Consider the following 22,484-nt stretch of genomic DNA (forward strand, 5'->3'; position numbering starts at 1 on the left):
ATCCAGGGATGTAACCCTGTTTTATTTAAAAATTTAGATAATTAAGTTTTGGTGAATCGATGAAAGCATATATAATAAGAATGTGATCTGTCAAGTATCTCAATAGATATTTATAAAATATGTGTGCATATATTGTCTGTGTGTTGTGTAGATGATACATATGTTCACCAATATTTTCTTCCCTTTATGTTTTTTTAAGACAACATAAATAGTAGGTTTCCTAAATAAATCCCGCAGCTACTATGTTTGGCTATTATGTAATAAATCCATATTGATTGTTATGAGATCCTGAACTTCTGTGTTTAAACTAACCTGCATTACATTGAGAGATAAACAGAATATTTACTTATCCCTTATGAGCTGCTGCTGATATGTAAATTTATTCTTCTACTTTGCACAAATATACTTTTGAGCTACTGCTTAAACACTTCAAGGTCCTTAGCCAAACAGTTTTAATTATGCTTCCAATATTATGAAAGTGTGACATTTGATTAATACCTTGTGTAGTTGTGGTGCTGCAAGAAAAATGTAAACAACACACAAATAAAGCCCCATGCATCTAAGTCATTGTGCAACACCTAGATAATTGATAATTTTACTGTTTATATCCATCTTGACATTTTTTTTTTATCAGCCAAAGGCAGGTTTCGTTTGGATTCTTAATCAGAGATTTATTTGGATCTGGAAGTCGTAGCTGGGGTTCCCACAGGAAATGGTCCATCTACCAACAGATTAAATGGCAGTCCTGCAGTTGTTAAGGGAGCTTTGCATTTTACACACATGCAGACTCACTCACTCAGCACTGTGCAGAAAAATTAAAGTAGTAACCCAGGTTTAGGGACAATGTAGCTAAAAAGTCCCATATTTGCTGAATGACAAAGGGTTATATAGCAGCATTTTCATGTTATTATTCGTGCTTGAATTTCTTGTTTGCTTTGTTGAGTCTGCTGACGAATACTAATAAATGCCTGCAACAATCCAGACGGGAGATGCCTGGCAACAAAGCTATGCGGTGGACCTCCCTGATCTTCTCCAGTTCACAACCTGACCTTTTGAAAAATTGCCTGGGCTAAGCTGCAGAATTTGGGTGTAATGGTTATTGTTAACTCCAGCTTTAGGATTTATTAATTTGTGTGATCAAGATTTACCTATACTTCAAAGTTTCAAAAGACCAAACACAATCATCCATCCATTAGAACTAACATTGTGTTTCATTGAATTTACTCTCCCCGTCCTATTATCTGTCCAGCAATACAGCTATTTTGATTGTATGTGTCAGTGGAATCTCAGAAATGCTTTTAAAGCACAGCAAAAAGATCTGTGGAGAATTGAATTTTTCTAGAAATCTAATCCTGGAAAATAATACTGTGGTAATGAATTGCGGCAGGAAAAAAAATAGCAAATAACAGGAAAAAACCAGTGATATTTACACAGTAACTGCTTAATGATCACTCTTGACATTAAGTGCTAAAATTAGGTTTAGCTTCAAAAAAAATGGTTATACAGTACTGTATTAGCTAAACTAAGATAAAATTAAGCTTAAGTAGCAATTATGTGCATACTTATGTGAGAGTAAATTACACTTAAAATGATGAGATTCACTAAAGTGAAAGCAATCTTCACTCAAACAGATGTAGAGTATTTTCCCTATCTCCCACCACCACCACCAAGTGTTGTCAGTTCCAGAAAATCTACTTACTGTAGCTTTATAACACAGATGTATTCCTGAATATTTTCTTCGCTGCTTAGGAGTCACCGAATTTTTTTGTTAGAATTGTTCTGAATGTGTTTCTCTAAATATATTTCCAGAACACCCCAAAGATGCTTTTCAAGAGGCAACTGGACTTTCTGGTTTTTCTTTCAGGATGTTTCATCGAAGCAAAACGTCTTCAAAGAAAAACCAGAAAGTCCAGTTGCCTCTTGAAAAAGCACCTTTGGGACAACCATGACCTGGATGACTGAGAATCTCCATAGACATTTCCAGAGTACTTAAAGAAACCATGTTGTGGTACAATGCTATGGTCAAAATTCAAAGAATCCCACCATCAGTCCATTCATGCAAGTCTCTTGCTTATATTAGGATCACTCTTCCTACTGTATGCACCATATCCTGTACTAACTCAAAAACAGTTTTTCAAAGAGGAAGGAGGATATATTAAGGAGGATGGGAGGCAATGAAATCCCAATGCAAAGCAAAGTTGCATGACTGTTTCTTTATTTCTGTCCTTGAGAAATGTTAGCACAGAATTATGTCTACAAATGGCTTCATCTTTTTTTCTTTTACAGTAAAAAGGACTGTGATGTAAACATACATTAAAAATAATGGCCTGTTGTACTGTTAATAGTTGGTAGGATTTGTAAATGTACTATAGGGGCAGCATGGTAGCTCAGCAGTTAAGATGCTTGTCAGCTGGAAAGTCAACAGACCAGGTTCGAGCCCCGAGCATCTGCGCGATGAGGTGAGCTCCCATACTCGCTCCTTTTCCTGCCAATCTAGCAATTCGAAAACATGCAAATAGGTAAATAGATACCACTTTGGTGGGAAGGTAACAGTGCTCTGTGATATCATGTTGGCCATATGACTGTGGAAACATCTTCAGACAGCGCTGGCTCAGTGGCCTTAAAACAGAGACCCTATAGTTGATTACGAGTAACAAAGTCCGCAAGGACTCCTTTTATAAAGTATAAGTTTGTAACCACATATAGGTTACAAAATTCTGGAACAATATTAGAATTTGGTTTTTTATATCCCTGCCATCCTGTTCTCATTATTATATTTATGTTTGGTCCAAATTTGCTATTCCTACAAATTATAGGAGTACTCATAAAATAAATAAATATATTTAATTATGTGCCCACGGTACAACAAAACAGACTAAGGAATATTAAGGATGACTGTAGTGTACAACACTTTGACTTATAATTTACAAAGAGGGAGCTGGCTTCTAATATGGTTTCCTTAGAATTGTTAGGTAAAATGAAAATTTCCCCAAATGTAGAACACATCTTGTGGATAAGAGCCAAGGTGGCGCAGTGGTTAAAATGCAGCACTGCAGGCTACTGCTAGATCAGCAGGTCAGCGGTTCAAATCCCACCGGCTCAGGGTTGACTCAGCCTTCCATCCTTCCGAGGTGGGTAAAATGAGGACCCAGATTGTTGGGGGCAATATGCTGACTCTCTGTAAACCGCTTAGAGAGGCCTGAAAGGCCTATGAAGCGGTATATAAGTCTACTGCTATACTGCTATCTTCCCAAAGAAGAATACAGGGAGTGCAAATAACAGGCTTGGGTAGTGAAGGACCATGTACCCAATTATGCTGGCTGAGGGGTGTGTCCTGGAGGTGGGTGATTGCTTTTTGTAGATGATTGAGTGACTGCTCCCTATTGAGTAAGCAGAGCCTGTAGGGAGGAATATGTGGAAGCCACATTCCATTATTGAGCTAGTGGATACAGAAAGTAAACAAGAGTTTGCCAATAGCATTAAAAAGAAGTCTTTAACCATTTTTCTAAGTGGACAGTCTAAACTTGCCTAACCTGAGAAACAAGAAGAAATAAAAGACTTATACTGATAAGAAACAAAAGCGAATTATGAATGGATAAAAGTCTGCAGTCGTGTCCTATACACTCAATGGCATGCTTGCATTCATAGCTGGATACATATATGTGCAGAAAATGAACATTTGTTGTACCGCTTTAAGAAAAAAATAATAAAATTAAAAATGTTGGAATGAGGACTATCTACCCTAAACAGATGATAAAGATAAAGACTTACTAGATGGAATTGCTGATAGAGGAACCAATTCTCCAAAAACAAAAGAGTTAAACGAAGAACAAGCCCAGTAGATGAAAGTGATAGCAATGTGGAAAGCACTATACATGTTTTCATCTCCAAAAAACAGATTCTGAGCATTCAGGAAAACAAAAGAAAGCACAATAGAAAAAGAGAGATGATGCTAGATTGAGGCAATAGATAAAGTTGTTTCCTGCAGAGAGAGAGAGACAGAGACAGAGAGAGAGAGAAGACATGGTAGATGGTGACTCACTATTGTAAGACATTAAAATAGCTATGTGTGAATGAACACATTGGCTTCTGAAGTGTGCTGTCTGACAAGATCAAGGATTAAGAATGTAGAAGAACAACTTCCAAGACTTATCAAGTCCAGTGACAATTATCTTTTCTTGTTAATCCACATGGGGCCAAATGATAGGACAAAGAGCAGCTTCGGCAACTATATCTGTGGACTTTAAAACTCTGGGAAGAAGACTGAAACTGAAAAATATGAGACACAGTTTTGCTCTTGTCCATCCTTCCCATTGACTGGAAGACTGGAAAGAGAAAGAAGATTATTGCAAATGAATAACTGGCTACACAAACAGGATCAGCAGGAGAGATTTGGTTTCTCTAGCCGTGGTCTTAGTTGTATGGTTGATGGATTATGTCACAGCATGGGTTTCGTTTCATAAGACCTGGAAAAAAAATGTTGATAATGGTTTCCTAGCCAGATTACAGAACTTTGAGGAAAGAGAAATATATAGTAGCTATCATTAGAGACTTTAACACAGGCGTGTCCAACCTTTTGGCTTGCTTGAGCTGCATTGAGTGAGGAGGAAATGTCTTGGGCCATATATAAATATATATATAATGTAATTATATATATATAAATAACAAACTACTATATGTTTTATATTTTGATTAGAAGCTTACGGGGTCACATTACAAGCTGTCCAGGGCCACATGCGGCCCGCAGGCTACAGATTGAACATGCCTGTTTTAATTGTCCAGATAATTCTTGGAAAATCAACTCAGCCAAAACTTCAAAATCAAAAATTATTCATGAAGTTTGCTTACTGTTTCATGTTCCTGAAGGCTGAAGATGAGACACTAAGATATTGGTTCTATTTCAGATTATGCTAACTAATAGGGAAAACCTACTTAAATACATCATATTAGGGTTCACGATACTGTAGAAACTATACAGGTAGTCCTTGCTTAATGACCCCATTTGGATTGGCAACTCCATTGCTAAACAAAGCAGTTGCAAAGTGGGAAATTATATAACTGTGTCTGTGGTTTTCAACTGGAAGATACAAGACCACTGTACTGAAATTCACACCTTTAGTTTTAGTTTGCCTTCTAAACACTCTTCCATCCTTTGGAATACTCAAGTTCCCGCTTACTGTCTTTACGCATTAAAAGCATAGTAGTCATCCCAGAATTCAGGGCTTGGAACTGAGGGTATGCCACACAAACAGCTTATTCTTTTGAAATCCCTTTGCCTCCAATTGCCCCATTCTGGGATGTGGAGAGAAAAAAGGCAAGCAATTTCTGTTGGTAATTTTTGCCTAACCCTTGCAGCACTCTCAATCACATTGCTCTCAACGTGTAGAAAACATACTCTTTTGCAATCCCTTTCTCGCTAAACTTTGTACTCACGTACAAGTGTAAGGAGAAAAACAACAGAAGTCAGACACAGGGCATGTACTATACTGACTGTAATTTTGAACACATGACTGAAGAATGCTGCAAAGATATAAATGGCCTGTAAAGTTATTTTTTTCAGTACCATCATACAGTCGTATACTAGATCAGTGGCCCACAATCTTTTGGGCACCAGAGACTGGTTCTGTGTAAAAAGGTTTTTCTGCGGACTGGGGGGAGGGGGCGTGGTTTCACATGTTGCCTGATCCCGTAGAGCTTGTTCACGCGGGCCTGGCATGCTGCATCCCATTGCTGGTCCACAGACTGGGAGTTGGGGAACTCGGTGCCAGATAACATTCCAAGGTCAGAAAATCTCCAAAATTGGAAATTTCTAAGGAATAAGATATTGGAACTACAGTATTATTACACACCATTTCAATAAGACAAAAATAGAAAGTAGCTTAGGAAATCATTGTGCAGAAACATGAGTGTTTGATTGAGATAAAGATTAAATGACCAGATAGAGGGATTTTATTTTTTTATTTTTTTAATTTTTCTTTCATATTTACTTATAATGCAAATATCATTATTACTGATATCATCTTTCTCTCCTTTTTTCTTTAAATTTGTATTTTTTTTGTCAAGAAATTCTTCAATAAAAATTGGGGAAAATGGAAGAGGGGTGTAATCAAGAAGGAGGTATTCTGGAAAGTAGGTAGCATCTGCAGAAAGAAAGTTGGAAAAGCTAAAACAGATAAGGGAAAATTTAAAGTAACATTTTATTTATTTTTGTTTTTTCTACTCATATTACTAGCTATACCTGTAATCAGTGGTGGGATTCAGCCAGTTCGCACCTATCCGGGAGAACCGGTTAGTAACTTTCCAAGCAGTTCAGAGAACCGGTTGTTGGAAAAAATCTCATTTTGGTTTTTTCCATTTTACAGGGCTACTCCTGTAAGGAAGGCAGGAAGGAAACATTCTGGTGTTGTTTCTAGCCGAATGTTTATTGCCCTGCTTACAGAAACTGCCTCTCTGGTTAACCCTTATTACATTACAACAGCTAAGGCGAAGCACCCATCGACATGAGTGACGTCAAGTTGCCACACCCATTCAGTCACATGACCACCAAGCCATGCCTACCCAGCTGGTCATTAGAGCAGAGAACCGGTTGTTAAATTATTTGAATCCCACCACTGCCTGTAATCTAAACTGAGCTCAGAAGGAAGTAAGGCAGAACAATTGACAACAATTGACAACGAAGCTGTGGCAACCCAGCCTAAATTAAGAAATGTTTCAGAAATGTAAGATTCCAAGACCACATCAGCTACATACAATTGTCTTGAAGGAGCTTGCAAGTATAATTTTGGAGCCTCTTTCATCTATCTTTGAGAAACTGTGATGGATAGGTGTAGTGCCAAAAGATTTCAGAAATCCTGAATTTTGTTCTCAAAAGTGGAAAAGATGTGCTGTGTACTTGCAGACTTATCACCTTAATGTCATTATAAAGCAAAATTTGCAAATTGTTATTAGGCATTTACAGTAGAAATGAATGCATCTCTTGGCAGAAACCATCATTGATTGATCAAGAACAATTGTTGCTAAACTAACCCAGTTTCCTTTTATAACAGAATAGGTTGCTTACGATGCTGCAATACAACGTATACCCTGATTTCAAGAAAACATTCGGACAAGTAGAGATAATATTAATATTGGTCTGGGCTACATGGTTGTAGAACTGCTTGAACATTTGTCCAATGTATTTGATTGTCTCCACATCCAAGTGGAAGTATTGAGTATTGAGTTTTAGGCCTGCCCTGTTCACCCATATTTGTTAGTAATTGGAGTGGAGAGCTATAATAATAACAGAATAACAGAGTTGGAGGAGACCTTGGGGTCTTCAAGCAGGAAACTATACCATTTCAGACAAATGGTTGTCCAAACTCTTCATAAAAAACTTCTAGTGTTGGAGCACCCACAAGTTCTGTTGGCAAGTCATTCCACTTATTAATTGGAATCTAACTGTCATAAAATTTCTCCTTGATTAGTTTCCATCCGTTGCTTCTTGTCCTGCCTTCAGGTGCTCTGGAAAATAGGTTGACCCCCTCTTCTTTGTGGCAGCCCCTTAGATATTGGAACCCTGCTGTCATAAAATATATAACTAGGTTAAAAATATAAGTGTCAAATGTGCAAGTGTGTTAAAGATATAAATGATATCAAATTACCATTATTTATTATTTAATAGTATTTATTTTCCTTATATATTTTAGGCTGCAAATGACATCAGAGCCACGGTGGCACAGTGGTTAGAGTGCAGTACTGCAGGCTACTTCCGCTGGTTGCCAGCAGTTCAGTAGTTTGATCCTGTCTGGCTCAGAATTGACTCCACCTTCCATCCTTCCAAGGTGGGTAAAATGAGGACCCAGATTGTTGCTAACTCTGTAAATCGCTTAATAAAGCACTATGAAGTGAAATATAAATCTAAGGGCTCTTGCTATTGCTACCTAAAGGCTTATAACCTTCTTACCCAGCTCCCAGCATATATTATTTTTAAACAATTGTTTTTCATTTTGTTTTTTCGTGTCATTGAACTTAAGTACTTTGAGAACAGTATCAAGATTAAAAAAACTTCTTGAAAAGATGGGATATGGGGCAAATCCCAGCAAGATGAATTTCTACAGAGACATACATGTGCAGACATACATTTCAGTAGGAAAAATCAAAGGCGTGAATATAGGCTAAAGGGGAACACACTGAACAATAGACACCATGATTGCAATCTGAATATTTTGGCGGACCATATGGTGAACATGAGCCAACAGGGTGAGGCATCTACCAAAAGTGTCCTAGTTTGTTTAATTAGAAAAAAAAACCCAAGGTTAAGAAAAGTACATTATTTTCTATTTGTAGATTTGTAGATTTATTGAACATTTATAGGCCGCCCTTTTCCCTAAGGGGACTCAGGGCGGCTTACAACAATGGGGGAAGGGAGTGCAAGACAAGACATAAAAGAAAAACGTGAGTAAAACAAAATTAACCATAAAACACAACATTCACTCAACATTCGGGCGGGGTGAGAGTAAATCCTATCCCCAGGCCTGACGGGATAGCCAGATCTTGAGGGCTGTGCGGAAGGCCTGGACTGTGGTGAGGGTATGGATCTCCACGGGGAGGTTGTTCCATAGCGTCGGAGCTGCAACTGAGAAGGCTCTCCTCCGCGTAGTCGCCGGTCGGCACTGACTGGCGGATGGAATTCAGAGGAGGCCTACCCTGTGCGATCTGATGGGACGCAGGGAGGTAATTGGCAGAAGGCGGTCTCTCAGATAGCCAGATCCACTACCATGGAGCGCTTTATAGGTGGTAAGTAGGACCTTGAAGTGCACCCGACGATCAACAGGTAGCCAGCGCAGCTCACGGAGGATCGGTGTTATGTGGGCAAACCGTGGTGCGCCCATGATCACTCGCGCGGCCGCGTTCTGGACTAGCTGAAGTCGCCGAGAATAAGCTGTGTAAGTCAGAGTAAGACTATTCTATTTAGTTCCATGTTTTAGGAAGCTTGTTGATAAACTGCAGCATGTTCAATGGAGAGCAATCAAAACGACAAGAGAGCCAGAAGAACACTGCATGAGAAATGTTTGGATGTATTGGCATGTTTAGCCAGAAGAAAAGATTGCAAGGAATTCTGATTATTCTCTATAGTGGTGGAGGTAGCATCCCGGCTGGGTTGACCTTCATCCACTCATTGCGAGGACTGAGCCTGACAGTTAATTGAAACCACGCCCCTGTCACTAGGCAAAAGCCCAGTTCCGACTCAGTCCCTCAATGAGGATGGATGCATCATCGTCTTGTTTCTAGGCTGAGAGGAATAGTTGTGATACTGGTCTTTGCGAGTACAGCGATCGTCTTGCTGATTGTGACCCTGGCTGACTAAAGCTCCTCACAGAGCTAAATAGACTTTGTGAGTCGGTGTCTGTAAGCCCTCTTAGGGCGGGACAGCGTTATCGGGCAAGGGCGGTTTAAAGCGTTCCTTTATGGCTTGAAAAGCGAGGTTGGCTTGCATTGCTAATTGCCTACAAGGCTAGCGCCCTTCCAGCCCACCACTGCTGTGCGTCTCTGCCTTCGCCGCCAGCCCCTCTCCGCTTGCGCTCCGGACCTGTCAGCTTCCTCTGAGCTCTGGACATTCTGTCACACCAGGAAACGCTCCACCGCTCCTGATTGCAGTAGAGCGACGAACCGTGGTAGCTTTGATTGATTGATTACCACTTGAGCGTATTTTAGCTATCGCAGAGTGACCCGAGCCTTCAAAAGCAAGGAATTCAACTTGCAGAGTGGCGCGCTGTTAAGAAAAAGATCTTGCTTCAGTGACCGGGACCGTTAGAGAAAAAAAGGCATGAAGTATTTGCGCACCTTTTCTCCTGTCATAATGGCGGTCGCCACAGCCTCTGAAGCAACGGACGTTGGCAGGGAATCTACTGCCGAGGCTAGCATTCCCCAGGTGGTGGAAGAACAAGTGGGGGCTTCCTCCCCCCCACTGCCTCCACCTCTGCCTCCTCTAGCACCACCAGGGGGCGCGAGAAGCCCTTAAAAGCCTCAGCAAGAGCAGGCAAGTCAATCAAATCCTCTAGACCTGCTTCTCATTATGAGAAGCAGAAAGAAAAAGTGTTAGCATGTATTTACAAGAAAGCTACTTCCAAGGAGCCTTCCTCCTCCAATATTACTGATCCACCTCAGCTTGCCCAGATGCAGTTAGCCTTACAGCTTTCTCCTGGGAATAGACAGGGCAGTGAGGCTTCCCTTAACCCTCTGTTTCCCATTGATGTGTCAAACATCAATGCAGGAGATAAATCTAGCTGTGACTCCTGCAGCATCATTGGCCCCTCCCACTTTACAGTATTCCATCTACTTCAGCAGGCATTGGCCAATCCAAATCCCTCTGCATGGTCAATTTCCAGGACATCATTGCAACTGCCATCTCACAGGGCATTGCAGCTGGTTTGCAGCAAAGGGATGCTCAATCTAACAAGCAGCCAGCCCAAATGCAGGCAGCTGATAGACCTGTGGTGCCTCCACCTTTGGCAGCAGTGGAGCCTTCGGCCCCAGATGAGGAGGAATCATACCACTCTTCTGAATCCGAGGAAGGGGAAAGCAAAGAGGCCAGAATGTCCGAGGATGAGGGCAGACCAGAATACCTCTTCTGGCCTTTTTCCACCAACCCTGTTCCCTTCATTACTGTACAAGGCCAAAATGGCTTCACTTTCCGCCTGGCAACTGTGTCCGCAGACACCCTGTTTTCCGAGCAGGCTCCTCCATCAGAAACGATACCTATTCCAAAGATCTTTGTTGACCTGGTGCAGCGTCAGTGTCCCACCTCGGGCTGTCTCCATCGACTTCTGACAAGAAATTCTTCAATGTGGCCAATGAATTGGCTCAGTTCCTGTCGATCCCAACCATCGACGCTCCTTTGACTGCCCTCTATACTTCAGCCAATATGCTGGGGGCCCCAGAAGATGTCCTTAAGGCAGAGGACAAAAAAGCAGATCTCACTCTGCAGCGTGGCCACCAGGCAGCGGCATAGGCAGTCCAGGCCTCAACCACTGCCTCATTCTTCACCTGTTCCTGTCTTCTCTGGCTGCAGGACCTGCAACAGTGTATCCCCATCGCAGACTTCTGTGCACATCAGGATATCGCCAAACTAGTGGCGGCAGTTCAGTTTACATCTGATGCCACCCTCTCATCTGCCAGATTCACCTCCCGAGCCTTGGCATCTTCTGTAGCATCTCACAGACTGTTGTGGCTTCGCCAATGGCAGGCGGACATGCGCCACAAATGGCGTTTGGCCTCAGCCCCCTTTAAGGGCAAATCTCTCTTTGGGGACGCACTGGATCCTTTTCTCATCAAGAACAAGGAAAAGAGGAAGTTTCTGTCTACCATGCCCAAGAAAGGGTTCTCCTGACCTGCTCCCTATCCCAGACAGTCTTCCTTTCGGGGCCAAGTTGGGGGTCGTCCTTTCGGAACCAAGATTATGGTTCATCCTTTCGGGGGCGGACTACGGCAACCGGGAATATAGGCAGCAGGGAGGATATTCCTCTAGGCAGAGGGGGCAGTCAGACCACTACCAGAGGAGTAAGGCTTCCAAGCGCCCCTTTCGCGGGGGGTGGGGGATGTTTTTACCACCAGACCTAATTTACCGGCATCTAGTTATCCCACTGGAGGCAGATTGGCTTTTTTCGCTGATCAATGGGATAGAACCACCTCCAATGTTTGGGTTAGATCTACTGTTCATTCAGGGCTCGCCCTCGAGTTTATCTCCAACCCAGCTAGGCTCTTCAGGGCCTGCCCGTTATCTAACAACCCAGCTCGATGACACCGTATGCAATAGGCGATTCAACATCTTCTGGACATAGGGGCAGTCCAGCCAGTGCCGGCAGTCTAACACGGCCAAGAATTCTATACTTTTTGTCGTCCCCAAGGCCTGGGGGGGGGGGTGTTTGGAGAGCCATCCTTGATCTTAAGAAATTAAACAAGTTTATTTATTATAAATGTTTCAAGATGCATTCCTTGCAGACTATTTTGAGTAGCATTAGACACAGAGATTTTCTAACATCTATTGATTTAACAGATGCATACCTCCTGTTGTGGCCCGGCAGGAGCCGTTGGAGCTGCCGCCAGACTCTGACAGCGAGGGGTCTTATGAGTCGGCCTTGGAGGAGGTGGAGGACCCTGGACAGGGTGTCGATTCCGAGCAGGGCAAGGAGAGACTGGTTGGCCACCAGGTGGCGGCAGAGCATTGGATCAAAGGGAATGTTCAGGAAAATATTTGGGAGTTGTTTCAGGATGAATGCAGACAAAGGGCTACTCGACGGAAGGAACAATTGCGTAATTGTAGGAGATGATTGTGCTTAGCTGATGCTGATTAAGATCCTCTCCTGAGTATAAAATAGACTGTTTTTGCCACGCCCTGGTTGCAGGAGTCAACGTTCTCATTCACAAATTGAGAGAAACCAACTTGGATAAGTGGTTTGCTGGGAGAAGTTTGCAGTTTATAGGACTTTTTGCCAGAGCGATTATCTATTTGTTTATTTTGGGCTGCAGCCAACAAGAGTCTGGACTGATTAAAACATTCTTTTGTATGTTTGTTTTGGCTTTCGTTCCTGGACGGAGAAGATGGGGTCAGAACACCTCCACATTCCCATCTTACACCAGCATAGACAATTCTTATGTTTTTCCTATCTTGGACACCATTTTGAATATACGGCATTACCCTTTGGGCTGTCTTCCCCTCCTAGAGTGTTCACCAAGGTGCATGCGGCTCTGGCCGCTGCACTGAGAGAGTACCTGTCAGGTTACAGGCATATTTAGATGACATTCTCATACAATCTTCATCACCTAGTCAGGCGTGAAGGGACCTTGCGACCACTATGCAGGCCCTTCAGATCCATGGGTTTTCAATTAACATACCCAAGAGTCATCTCCATCCGACCACCAGGTTAGTGCACCTTGGTGCCTTAATTGACACAATTGAGTGTAGAGACTTCTTGTCACAGGAGTGCCAGGACTCCCTTAAATCATTGGCAGGCCAAGTGGTTAGGAGACACAGGGACTCCTTAGCCACACTTTCTAAATTGCTGGGCACCATGGTGTCCGCCATTGGGATTGTTCCTTGGGCTCGCCTGCATTCCCACAAGCTCTAATGGTTTCTTTTACCTTTTCAAAGGAGACTCTTAAGCTGCTCCCTGGACAAGGTGCGTATCCCAGCGGAGGTTTCCTGTTTCCTTTGGTGGACGTCTCAGGCCATCACCAAGGGCCGTCTGTTCAAGGACCAGGACTCGCTGACTCTCACCACAGATGCTAGCCTGTTTGGCTGGGGGGCCCACCTCCAAGGGCAGATGGCCCAAGGCCAGTGGGACCAGGTGGACCAGACTCACAGTATAAACTGGCTAGAACTATGAGCAGTCCATCTGGCTCTCCGCCACTTCAAAGACACTCATTCATTCATTTATTGAATTTCTATGCCGCCCAATCCCGAGGGACTCCAGGCGGCTTACAGAAATGAAAAAAGAAATTAAAAAGAATTTTTAAAAACAATGGGACACAACAAAGTTAAAAAAGGAACACAACAAACACCCAATCGAAAGGGGGCTGGACATTAATCAAGGGGTCAACAGCCCCAGGCCTGCCAGAAAAGCCAGGTTTTAATGGCTTTGAGAAAGACCATGAGAGTGGGCAGGGCCCGGATCTCTGGGGGCAGCTCATTCCATAGGGCCAGAGCGGCAACAGAGAAGGCCCTACTCCTAGGCATCTCCAGCCGGCATTATCCCGCTGAAGGCACCCGGAGAAGGTCCATCCTGTGCGATCTTATTGGTCTAAGGGAGGTATGTGGCAGAAAATTGTCTCACAGGTATCCGGGTCCAAGGCCATGAAGGGCTTTAAAGGTGATAACCAGCACCTTGAATCGTGCTTGGAGACCAATGGGCAGCCAGTGCAGCTCGCGAAGGATAGGTGTGATATGGGTGTACCTTGGCACACCCAGTATCGCGCAGCTGCATTCTGGATTAATTGCAGCCTCCGAACACTTTTCAGGGGTAGCCCCAAGTAGAGCGCATTACAGTAATCCAGTCTTGAGATGACGAGGGCATGAGTGACTGTCTGAAGTGCCTCCCGGTCCAAATAGGGCCGCAACTGATGCACCAGGCAAACCTGGGCAAAGGCCCCCCTGGTCACAGCCGACAGGTGGTGTTCCAAAGTCAGCTGTGAGTCCAGGAGGACCCCCAAGTTGCGAACCCTCTCTGAGGGGGGCAATTTTTCTCCCCCCAGGGTTAAGGACGGACTGGATGGACTGTCCTTAGGGGACAACATCCACAGCCATTTGGTCTTGTCAGGATTGAGTGCGAGTTTGTTCACTCCCATCCAGACCCTAACAGCTTCCAGGCACTGGAACATCACTTCCACCGCTTCACTGAGTGGCAGGCAGGGACGTCTTGGTATTGATGGAAAATATGTTGGCCAAGGCACATATAAACCATCGGGGGGGGGGGGTAGATCACATTCCCTGATGGACGAAGCCATGCAGTTGGATCTCTGGGCCAAGAGGAATCTGCTGTCTATCACCGCGGAGCATATTTTGGGGGTGGCGAACTTCCAGGTGGACTGGCTCAGCCCTGGGGTTATGGACAGTGCCGAATGGTGCCTGCACCTATCAATCTTCCGGGACATTGTGAACAGATTTGGCATGCCGGTGATCGATCTCTTCGCCACTCTCCAGAACACCCAGCTCCCTCAGTTTTACTCTCGGTTCCCGGCTCAGCAGTTGGAAGGGGTGGCTGCCCTGAGATGCAGGTGGCCTCCGGGTCTGCTCTATGCCTTTCCCCCTCTTCCTCTCCTGCCTCACAGCATCCAGAAAATCATAGGAGAGAAGGCGGAGGTGATCCTTATCACCCTGGCCACGCAGGCATTGGTTCGTGGACCTACTGACCCTTTTGGTGGACAGGCCCTGGAGGATCCCTTGGGATCGAATCTCCATCAGCCAGGGTCGCTGGAACACCCCGATCCCCAGTGGTTCCAGTTGACCGCCTGGCGCTTGAGCAGAGCATCCTGAGGGGGGACAATTTCTCCTCCAGGGTCATCTGGACGATCCAGGCTGCATATCCACCGAACAAATGTACGATTCCACCTAGAGGTCCTTCTGTTCCTGGTGTGAGGGTAAAACCTTGGGCAGAAAGGTATTGTCCGCCACCATAGGCAGGTGGTTACAGGCCTGTATAGCTACGGCATACCAATCCCACTCTGTTCCAATTCCACGTGGATTGACCACACATGCTACAAGGAGTGCTGCTGCTTCGGCGGCCTGGGCGGCCCAGGCTTCCTTGGCGGAGATTTGCAGGGCAGCGACTCTGTACCCCTTTATCAAAAACTATAAGCTGGACGTTTTTTGCATCTGCGGATGCAGCTTTTGGGCGGCAGGTGCTTCAGTCGGTCCACAGGACTGGCAATCAGCAGAACCAGTCATAAGTCACCCGAGGGATGGTTACTGCTTTGGTACGTGCCAGCTTGGATGCTACCTCCACCACTATGGAGAAAGGGTGTTGGTCCTTATCTGAGACGCCTCTTCTCATAGGATGGAAGTAGCATCCAGCCCTTCCCAGGATAGGACTGGTTTATTTGGTACCTTCTCTTGTTGGGGTTTTTTATCTCATTGCGGTTGTTTTTATGCATCTTCCTTTGTGACTGTTGTTTTAGAATTTACAATAGTACTTACCTGCATCAGATGATGAACATTTGGTGAACTGCTCAGATGATTGGCTTTTGACGGACTGGACCACGGGAGGCGATGATGCATCGAGTCTGACTACCTTCGTCGGAACTGGGCTTTTGCCTAGTGACAGGGGCGTGGTTTCAATTAACTGTCAGGCTCACTCCTCGCAATGAGTGGATGAAGGTCAACCCAACCTGGATACTACCTCCACCCTATGAGAAGAGGTGTCTCAGGTAAGGACCAATGCCTTTTTTAGTATATCAGAATGGCCTTCATGTAAAAGATAGGGCAGAATTGTTCAGTTGTTCTAAACCCTGGGAAAGAAACAAGAGAATTTAAATATTTCCCATATTTAAATCTGCAGGTAATACAAAATTTGGCAGGGTAACTAATAACCAGTGGTGGGTTCTGGATCCCGTTGCAACCAGTAAGTGCAACGGGGTCCGGCATCCTCCACATGAACACGTATAGCACACGCATGCTTCCTTACCTCCTGCGGTGCTCCACGACGCTCCAGCTGCTCGGCAGAGCATCGTGCAGGCGCTGTACGCTGCATGCCCGGAAGCACCAAAGAGCTCAAATAAGTAAAGCGCACAAGCGGGTGGGTGGGCCCTCCATAGCACTGGAATGGTACCCGGTGCTCCCGGCAGGCATCAGTACACCCTTACTGGGGTGTACCAGTCGTAACCCACCACTGCTAATAACCTAGAAGAGGGAAGTAACACTAAAAGCTATGTTACAGGCTAGAGACATGGGATGAAAAAACTGAATAAAATTTAAGAGAAACATGCAAAGTTCTTCACTTAGGAAATGGACATAGAAGTAGACAGGTAAAAAGCCTGAGTATGTGTGGATACCTGGTTTGGTAATAAGATGTGTGAAAAGAATAAGAAAGTGTAGTTGATCACAAGCTGAACATGAATGAGCTATGGGCCATGGTTGCTAAAATGGCCATTCACAACCAAATCCTGTTCAAACTACATTTCATACAATCTCCACCAGGATAGCCAAATTTATTAGTGGATTATGGGAATTGTTTGGGAAAGACTTTTCTAAAGTTCCTTTTCTCTGCAGTTTGGTTTCATAGATGCAGGATTTTTCTTCTGAGTCAGAATTATTGGATTTTTTTTATTAAAGAAGCATTACAATGTTCTTGGTTATACTTTTTATTTTTCAAATCATAAGCATTTTATAGATTGTATTTTGTACTTAATTGTTTTTGTATTATCTTTAATTCAAAAATAATATGTTGCTATCTTCCAAATAGGAACCTTTAATATGGAACAGAATTCTGAACAAAAGAAGGATGCCTCTTTTTCTGATTGCCTGAATTTTCCAAGTTCTCCAGCAAGGTTGCAGCCTAGAAGACACTCAGCCATTTGGACAAACAAAGAGCTAGTCAACTGTGCAGATCAACCCATAACCAACTTAAATGTTATTCAAACAGAATATGCTAAGACTCTGCATTTAAAGAATATTGCTGTGCTTGACAATGATGAAAGGATAAGGTAAGCTTTCATTCTAGATTGAACACAATATCTTCTATGTTTTTTACATTACTCTTTTATCTTTTCTCTCAACATTTAAAAAAACAGTTTAAGGAGGTAGAAACAGAACAGTTTCGCAGTTGTGGATATTCCAGTTTCTTTTGAGAAGTAATATCCAAAATGCTTCAGAATTCTTCAAAATTTAACACCCAAACATCCCTTTTTTCAATGGAAAACTTTGCACAGTATGTATTGTTTTGTAATATTAATGTGGTGTATAATGTCTTAATATATTGTTGGTCCATTAGGGAAAATCAAATTGATGTAATAAAAGTAGGATGCCAGTAAACTTAAGAAAGCAACTAGCTTTTTCTCAAGTGATTATAGCTTGAAAATATACGCATTGATACTTATACTTTTTCAATTATGTTCATATTTCATGTTAATAAAGAGGTAGTCAATCTTTTGGGGTGGTTGAAGAGCATCTTTGAAATGGCAATCTTGTTTTGCCTTGCTTCCCACAAAATGACTGCCAAGATGAGCGTGGATTAGTCACAAACCTCCCATTAACCAGTGGATAAATTGGTGCAGTTGATCTGTTTCAGCAACCTACAAACACTTTTTTACCAAAATGTAAACCTAAAGCCGTTGAATTGAGTTTGACAGCATCCATGGATTTTTCTTGGTACCATTAAGGAAATGTAATCTAGACTTTGATCCTGTTATTGGTCACCTCTATCAACCATGCTTAGGTGCTTTGCCTGCTGAGGCAACTTACTTTAGTAGTTTCTAACTTTCCTTTAAATGAGTTTGCATCCTTGGGTGGGCCTGTAACTGAATATAGTCTAGGCTCCCAATAATCAAGAAAAAGAGAAGAAAAGCAGGGACTTAGCACCTTAAGAAATATTGATCTGGATTTTAATGACTACAGTTATTGCCTACTGTTGAACACTGAAATCAGGGAAAGCTACGTCACTATGGCAGCACAATACAGTAACTTTAAAAAAAAAAAAATAGGCATGCCTCCGTTGTTATTACCTTGAATCAGAGTCTAATATCATCTTCCAGAGTACATTTAGAGGAAGCTCAGAGGAAGAATAGTAAAATGAAATACTGTTCCAAGAAAAGTCAATTCAGGTAACATTAGGTGGTATCCCAGTTCTTTCATTTATAAGCAAGCATGTTCAGTTCCTTGTAAGTTGTTACACCAGTTACCAACCACATTGTAACTTGTTACATATGTATATGTTGTTTGTGAATGACTTGGGAAAATCCACAATAAGTGCATTTTTTCTATTTCCTGGTTGCATAGCATACCTACCAGGCCTTTAGTGTGAACAGTTCTCTGGTTTTTATTTTCATATCATATATTGCATATTCTAACTTTTCCTTTAGGCCTTTCAGGTTCAACCCTTTTTTATTTCTATTACATCCTCTCAATAGCAGTAGCAAATGATATGGTTTTTTTAAAAAAAAATTAAGTACTGAATTTCTAAGGAGTCGAATTGAAGTAGGTCAATTTGCATTTTACTGTTTTGAACGTAACACAAGTCTTAAGATGCCATGTGAAGTAGCGGCAATATCTGACATACATTGTTTCAAAATTGAGGACAGATGTTCATGACAGATGTCAAGAAATGAACCTGGACTCACTCTAGATTACGAACCATGTGTTCTGTACTCAGTGATGATCCTACCCTGAATTTGGCCCATTTGTGAGTGATTGGAAGATCCTTTTGAATTTGTCATTTTCCATTTCCTTTTTTTATATAGTACTTCTACTGAAAAACAAGAAGAAAAAGTCAACTCTGTGACTGCTAATCTAGATAAAGAAAAGAATATTGCATTCCTTTTAAATGAATTGGATGTTCTAAGAGCAAACAATAAGAAGGTACAACCTATTAATCTAGTCACAAATATCTGTATTCTTTATTCTAATTGACAATGTTCAGGATTTGTTGTTGTTGAAGAATGAATATTTATGATATAATTCATGATTTGTTGATTTTAGGATATTACTTTTGTTTCCTTGATGTGTTAATATTCTGTAAAGGAATCGGCTCTAGTAGAGGGCTTATGACTGTGATCTTGATCTTTTTTCCAAATGTTTTTCAAATTAAAGAAATTTGAGAAGATAGAAATTGTTCAGGATGTGCCACCATATAATTAAACATTTAGAATAATTTTAGTTGTAGATCAAGACAGATAAGGAATTACACACATATTAATCTGTTTAATCTACATTGATGGGTAGGAGATCCATTGCACATTACTGAATTTTACATTTCAACTGCATTGCAGTCAGTCTGTACAAACTCTTGGAAGTGAATTCATTACTTAAACCATCCTACGAATTAGTGGTTGTTTACCTGTGTTCCATGTCCCCTGGAGGGCCATGATGGCATCACAGGACCAAGGCTTGAAGGAATCTTATGATTTAAATCTTCACTTGAAATAAGTGTTAGGGGTCTGTGGCCATGGTCCATGGCCACAAAAGCAATGGTGAAATTGTTTACTACTGGTTCTGTGGGCGTGGCTTGGTGGGCGTGGCAGGGGAAGGATACTGCAAAATCTCATTCCCATTCCACTCTGGGGCCAGCCAGAAGTGGTATTTGCCAGTTCTCTGAACTATTCAAAATTTCCACTACTGGTTCTCCAGATCCTGTCAGAACCTGCTGAATTTCACCCCTGCACAAAAGGTATTTAAAGGAGCCCCATGGTGAAGAAAAGATTAAGAGCCACTGCTGTAAATGAATGATATTTTTTCATAACATTAAGATTTTCAACATATTATTTTTCCAATATATTAGCAGAACTTACTTATCAAAATCTCATTGTAAAATACAATTGAATATCCTCAAATAGGAGAAATCCAGAATGTTTCCTGAGTAGCAGAGGAAAAATATTGGAGAAATTGGGTGAAAATCATGGTTGTGGCTTCAATACTGAAAAATCAGATTGAATTATGTTATTACACAACTTAATTATTTATTATGAAATCATTTAATCAGTTTTGCTTATAATTCTTTCTTGTTTTAGACCAGACTTCTAATGGTCTTCAGGTTTCAAAATCAACATAGTCCTTAGGGATACTGAACATGAATGCTGGGAGTTGCAGTCCCAACCCCTCTGGTGGAGTAGAGAGCCCTTGAAAACCATGCTAAATTAAGCTTATTGATTTTAATAGCAGTGATTTAGCAATATTATTGTTCAAAAAGGACATGAAACAAAGACCTTTGGCTGTGCTTCTAAAAAATCTGAATTTCTGAAGCAACTTATGACACCAACATGGTAGGTGGGAAAGGATGGGTGAAAAAGCCCAGTTATCTATGTGGTTCTTGTAAGCTTCCATCTCTTCAGCACCAGAAATGCTTTTTCTGAACTTACTACTCCACAATAGAGAATTCATTCAGTTATAAAATGAAGATTACTACCATTCAGAGGTGGGTCCCTACCAGTTCGCACCAATTCGGTAGAACCGGTTTGTCAAATCTACCGAACCGGTTAGAAGAGGTTCCACCAGTGGACCCGGAAAGCAGGCCACACCTACAGAAGAGGTTCCAAAAATTTTTGAAACCCACCACTGGTCCTTGGATATGATTATTCTACACTATCATGCTCATATTTATAAAACTCAGTGCCTCTGTGAAAGGTAAGGATGACTACTGCGTTTGTGGTGCAATCAGAACATTGCGTGTGTTGAAGTTGTTTTAACGCAAACCAAAGATGCCTTTTAAAAAACAAGTTTACATCATATTCTTATGCATGCCAGTGCTGTGTCTGAGGTAATTTAAGGTGGTTCTGACAAGTGTTGTCAGCATCTTCATATCCGGTCACATGGGCAGCAAGCTACTCTCACAAAGGAGGCCACACCCACAGAGTAGGTTCGAACAATTTTTGAAACCCACCACTGCTACCATTTCATAAATCCTACTCAGTTGTTTATGACTGCAATCTTATACACCATCCCATTCAACTTGGAGGAACTAGTTTTTCAGCAGACATGCGTAGGAATCATGGCATCATCATATGTGTCTGGGTCCCAGTATATAGTACTACCACAAAATACTCTTTCAAAATGAGCGATGCTGAGCAAAATAACTGTAATTATTGATTTTCTTGGAAAACAGAAATTTCTTTTTTTTTCTTGTTTCCCATAAGAAATAAGTTTTAACTTCTTTTCTCATATGTATATATTGTAAATTAGGATGTGCCCATGTACTCTACATTTTACATTTGTATTTACATTTCACAATATATTTGTTCAATCTAGCTTCAGGATCAGCTGTTTGAAAAAGACAAGGAATTGAAGACACTAAAGCTGGACTTAGAGCTACAAGAGAGTATAGCAGAAGCCAAGATTGCAGAAAAGGCTGCAGGTACTGTAGGCAAGCATTGAACAGATGGCAATATGGCTCTTGCATTTCACTTGGTTGCTATATGCCATTTGATATATTTACCAAAGGAGGGGTGGCTTAGCTTTTTTTTTTTTTAATACGAGGCTGTTTAAAGTTGCTTAGAAAATAGGTGGCTTTAACATCCTGGTACCGGTATTAGTGGGAGCTTTACCTGTATTCATACTGATTTTGGCATTAAATGCATTGTTAACACCATGTCAATCCAATCACAAAAACATTATTTGTTTTGTTGGAAGGTCCTGTACAAACAAGGGAAATAATGATTACCACGGTCACTACCTTTCCAGCCAGCAGTTCAAATATTCATTTATTGTTTTAGCTCATTCAGAGGGATGTTGCCCCCACACATCTTGTTGGAGATACTGTTATAATCCCCCCAATGGGAGACCTGACCCTCATTTTGGTAGATGGAGAAATGTGATTTTTGATTAATGAAAACCCAGCTGTTTAAGGATGGTGGAAAAGTGGACGTAGATTAAAAAACAGATTATTCAGTTGAAAAAAATCAACTGAATTTTCACAGTGTGTGTTTCAATGACACCAATGAAAATAGGTTAGTCACTGTATACCTTGGGGGAAAATATTTATAAATCTATAAATCTATAATCTATAAATATATCGATTTCTTTTGTTTGTTTTTAAAAGCTCTCATCCTAAAACACCTGAATAATAGTTATGTCTGGATTATCAATAAACTAAACAGTGCATGAACTGTTTGAATTAAATTCCACAAATAACTGGTTTTTTAGGGTATTTGCACAGAATTTTGCCTGTGTGTTTGTAATGGTGAAATGTTTTATTTTGTATTCTTTCTTTGTCAGTGAATCCAGGGAAGCAAACTGTGGATAGGAAATCCACATATTTTGATTCAACCAGCTGAGTTCAGGCACAGAATTTAAATCCTGTTCAGAT

At 41.8% G+C, this 22,484-nt stretch overlaps 1 protein-coding gene across 3 annotated transcripts in view; it reads left to right on the plus strand.

Annotated features, from left to right (window-relative positions):
• MIPOL1 (mirror-image polydactyly 1) overlaps positions 1 to 22,484 on the plus strand; it is a 200,777-nt gene that overhangs the window by 57,248 nt on the left and 121,045 nt on the right. The window contains exons 2-6 of one of the 3 annotated variants that reach the window (XM_087723788.1): positions 7,686 to 7,820; positions 16,935 to 17,175; positions 18,172 to 18,291; positions 18,928 to 19,045; positions 21,428 to 21,533. In XM_087723788.1, coding sequence (XP_087579914.1) covers positions 16,946 to 17,175; positions 18,172 to 18,291; positions 18,928 to 19,045; positions 21,428 to 21,533 — 574 coding nt within the window. In that variant the 5' untranslated portion in view covers positions 7,686 to 7,820; positions 16,935 to 16,945. Of the gene's footprint in view, positions 1 to 7,685; positions 7,821 to 15,665; positions 15,901 to 16,934; positions 17,176 to 18,171; positions 18,292 to 18,927; positions 19,046 to 21,427; positions 21,534 to 22,484 lie in introns of those variants that run through there. The other 2 variants (XM_087723786.1, XM_087723792.1) reach the window with 2 other exon arrangements.

Source organism: Thamnophis sirtalis, unplaced genomic scaffold (genome assembly GCF_051295495.1).
Source record: "Thamnophis sirtalis isolate CommonGarterSnake01/CBP01778 unplaced genomic scaffold, rThaSir2_p1.2 scaffold_1, whole genome shotgun sequence".
Lineage (NCBI taxonomy): Eukaryota > Metazoa > Chordata > Lepidosauria > Squamata > Natricidae > Thamnophis > Thamnophis sirtalis.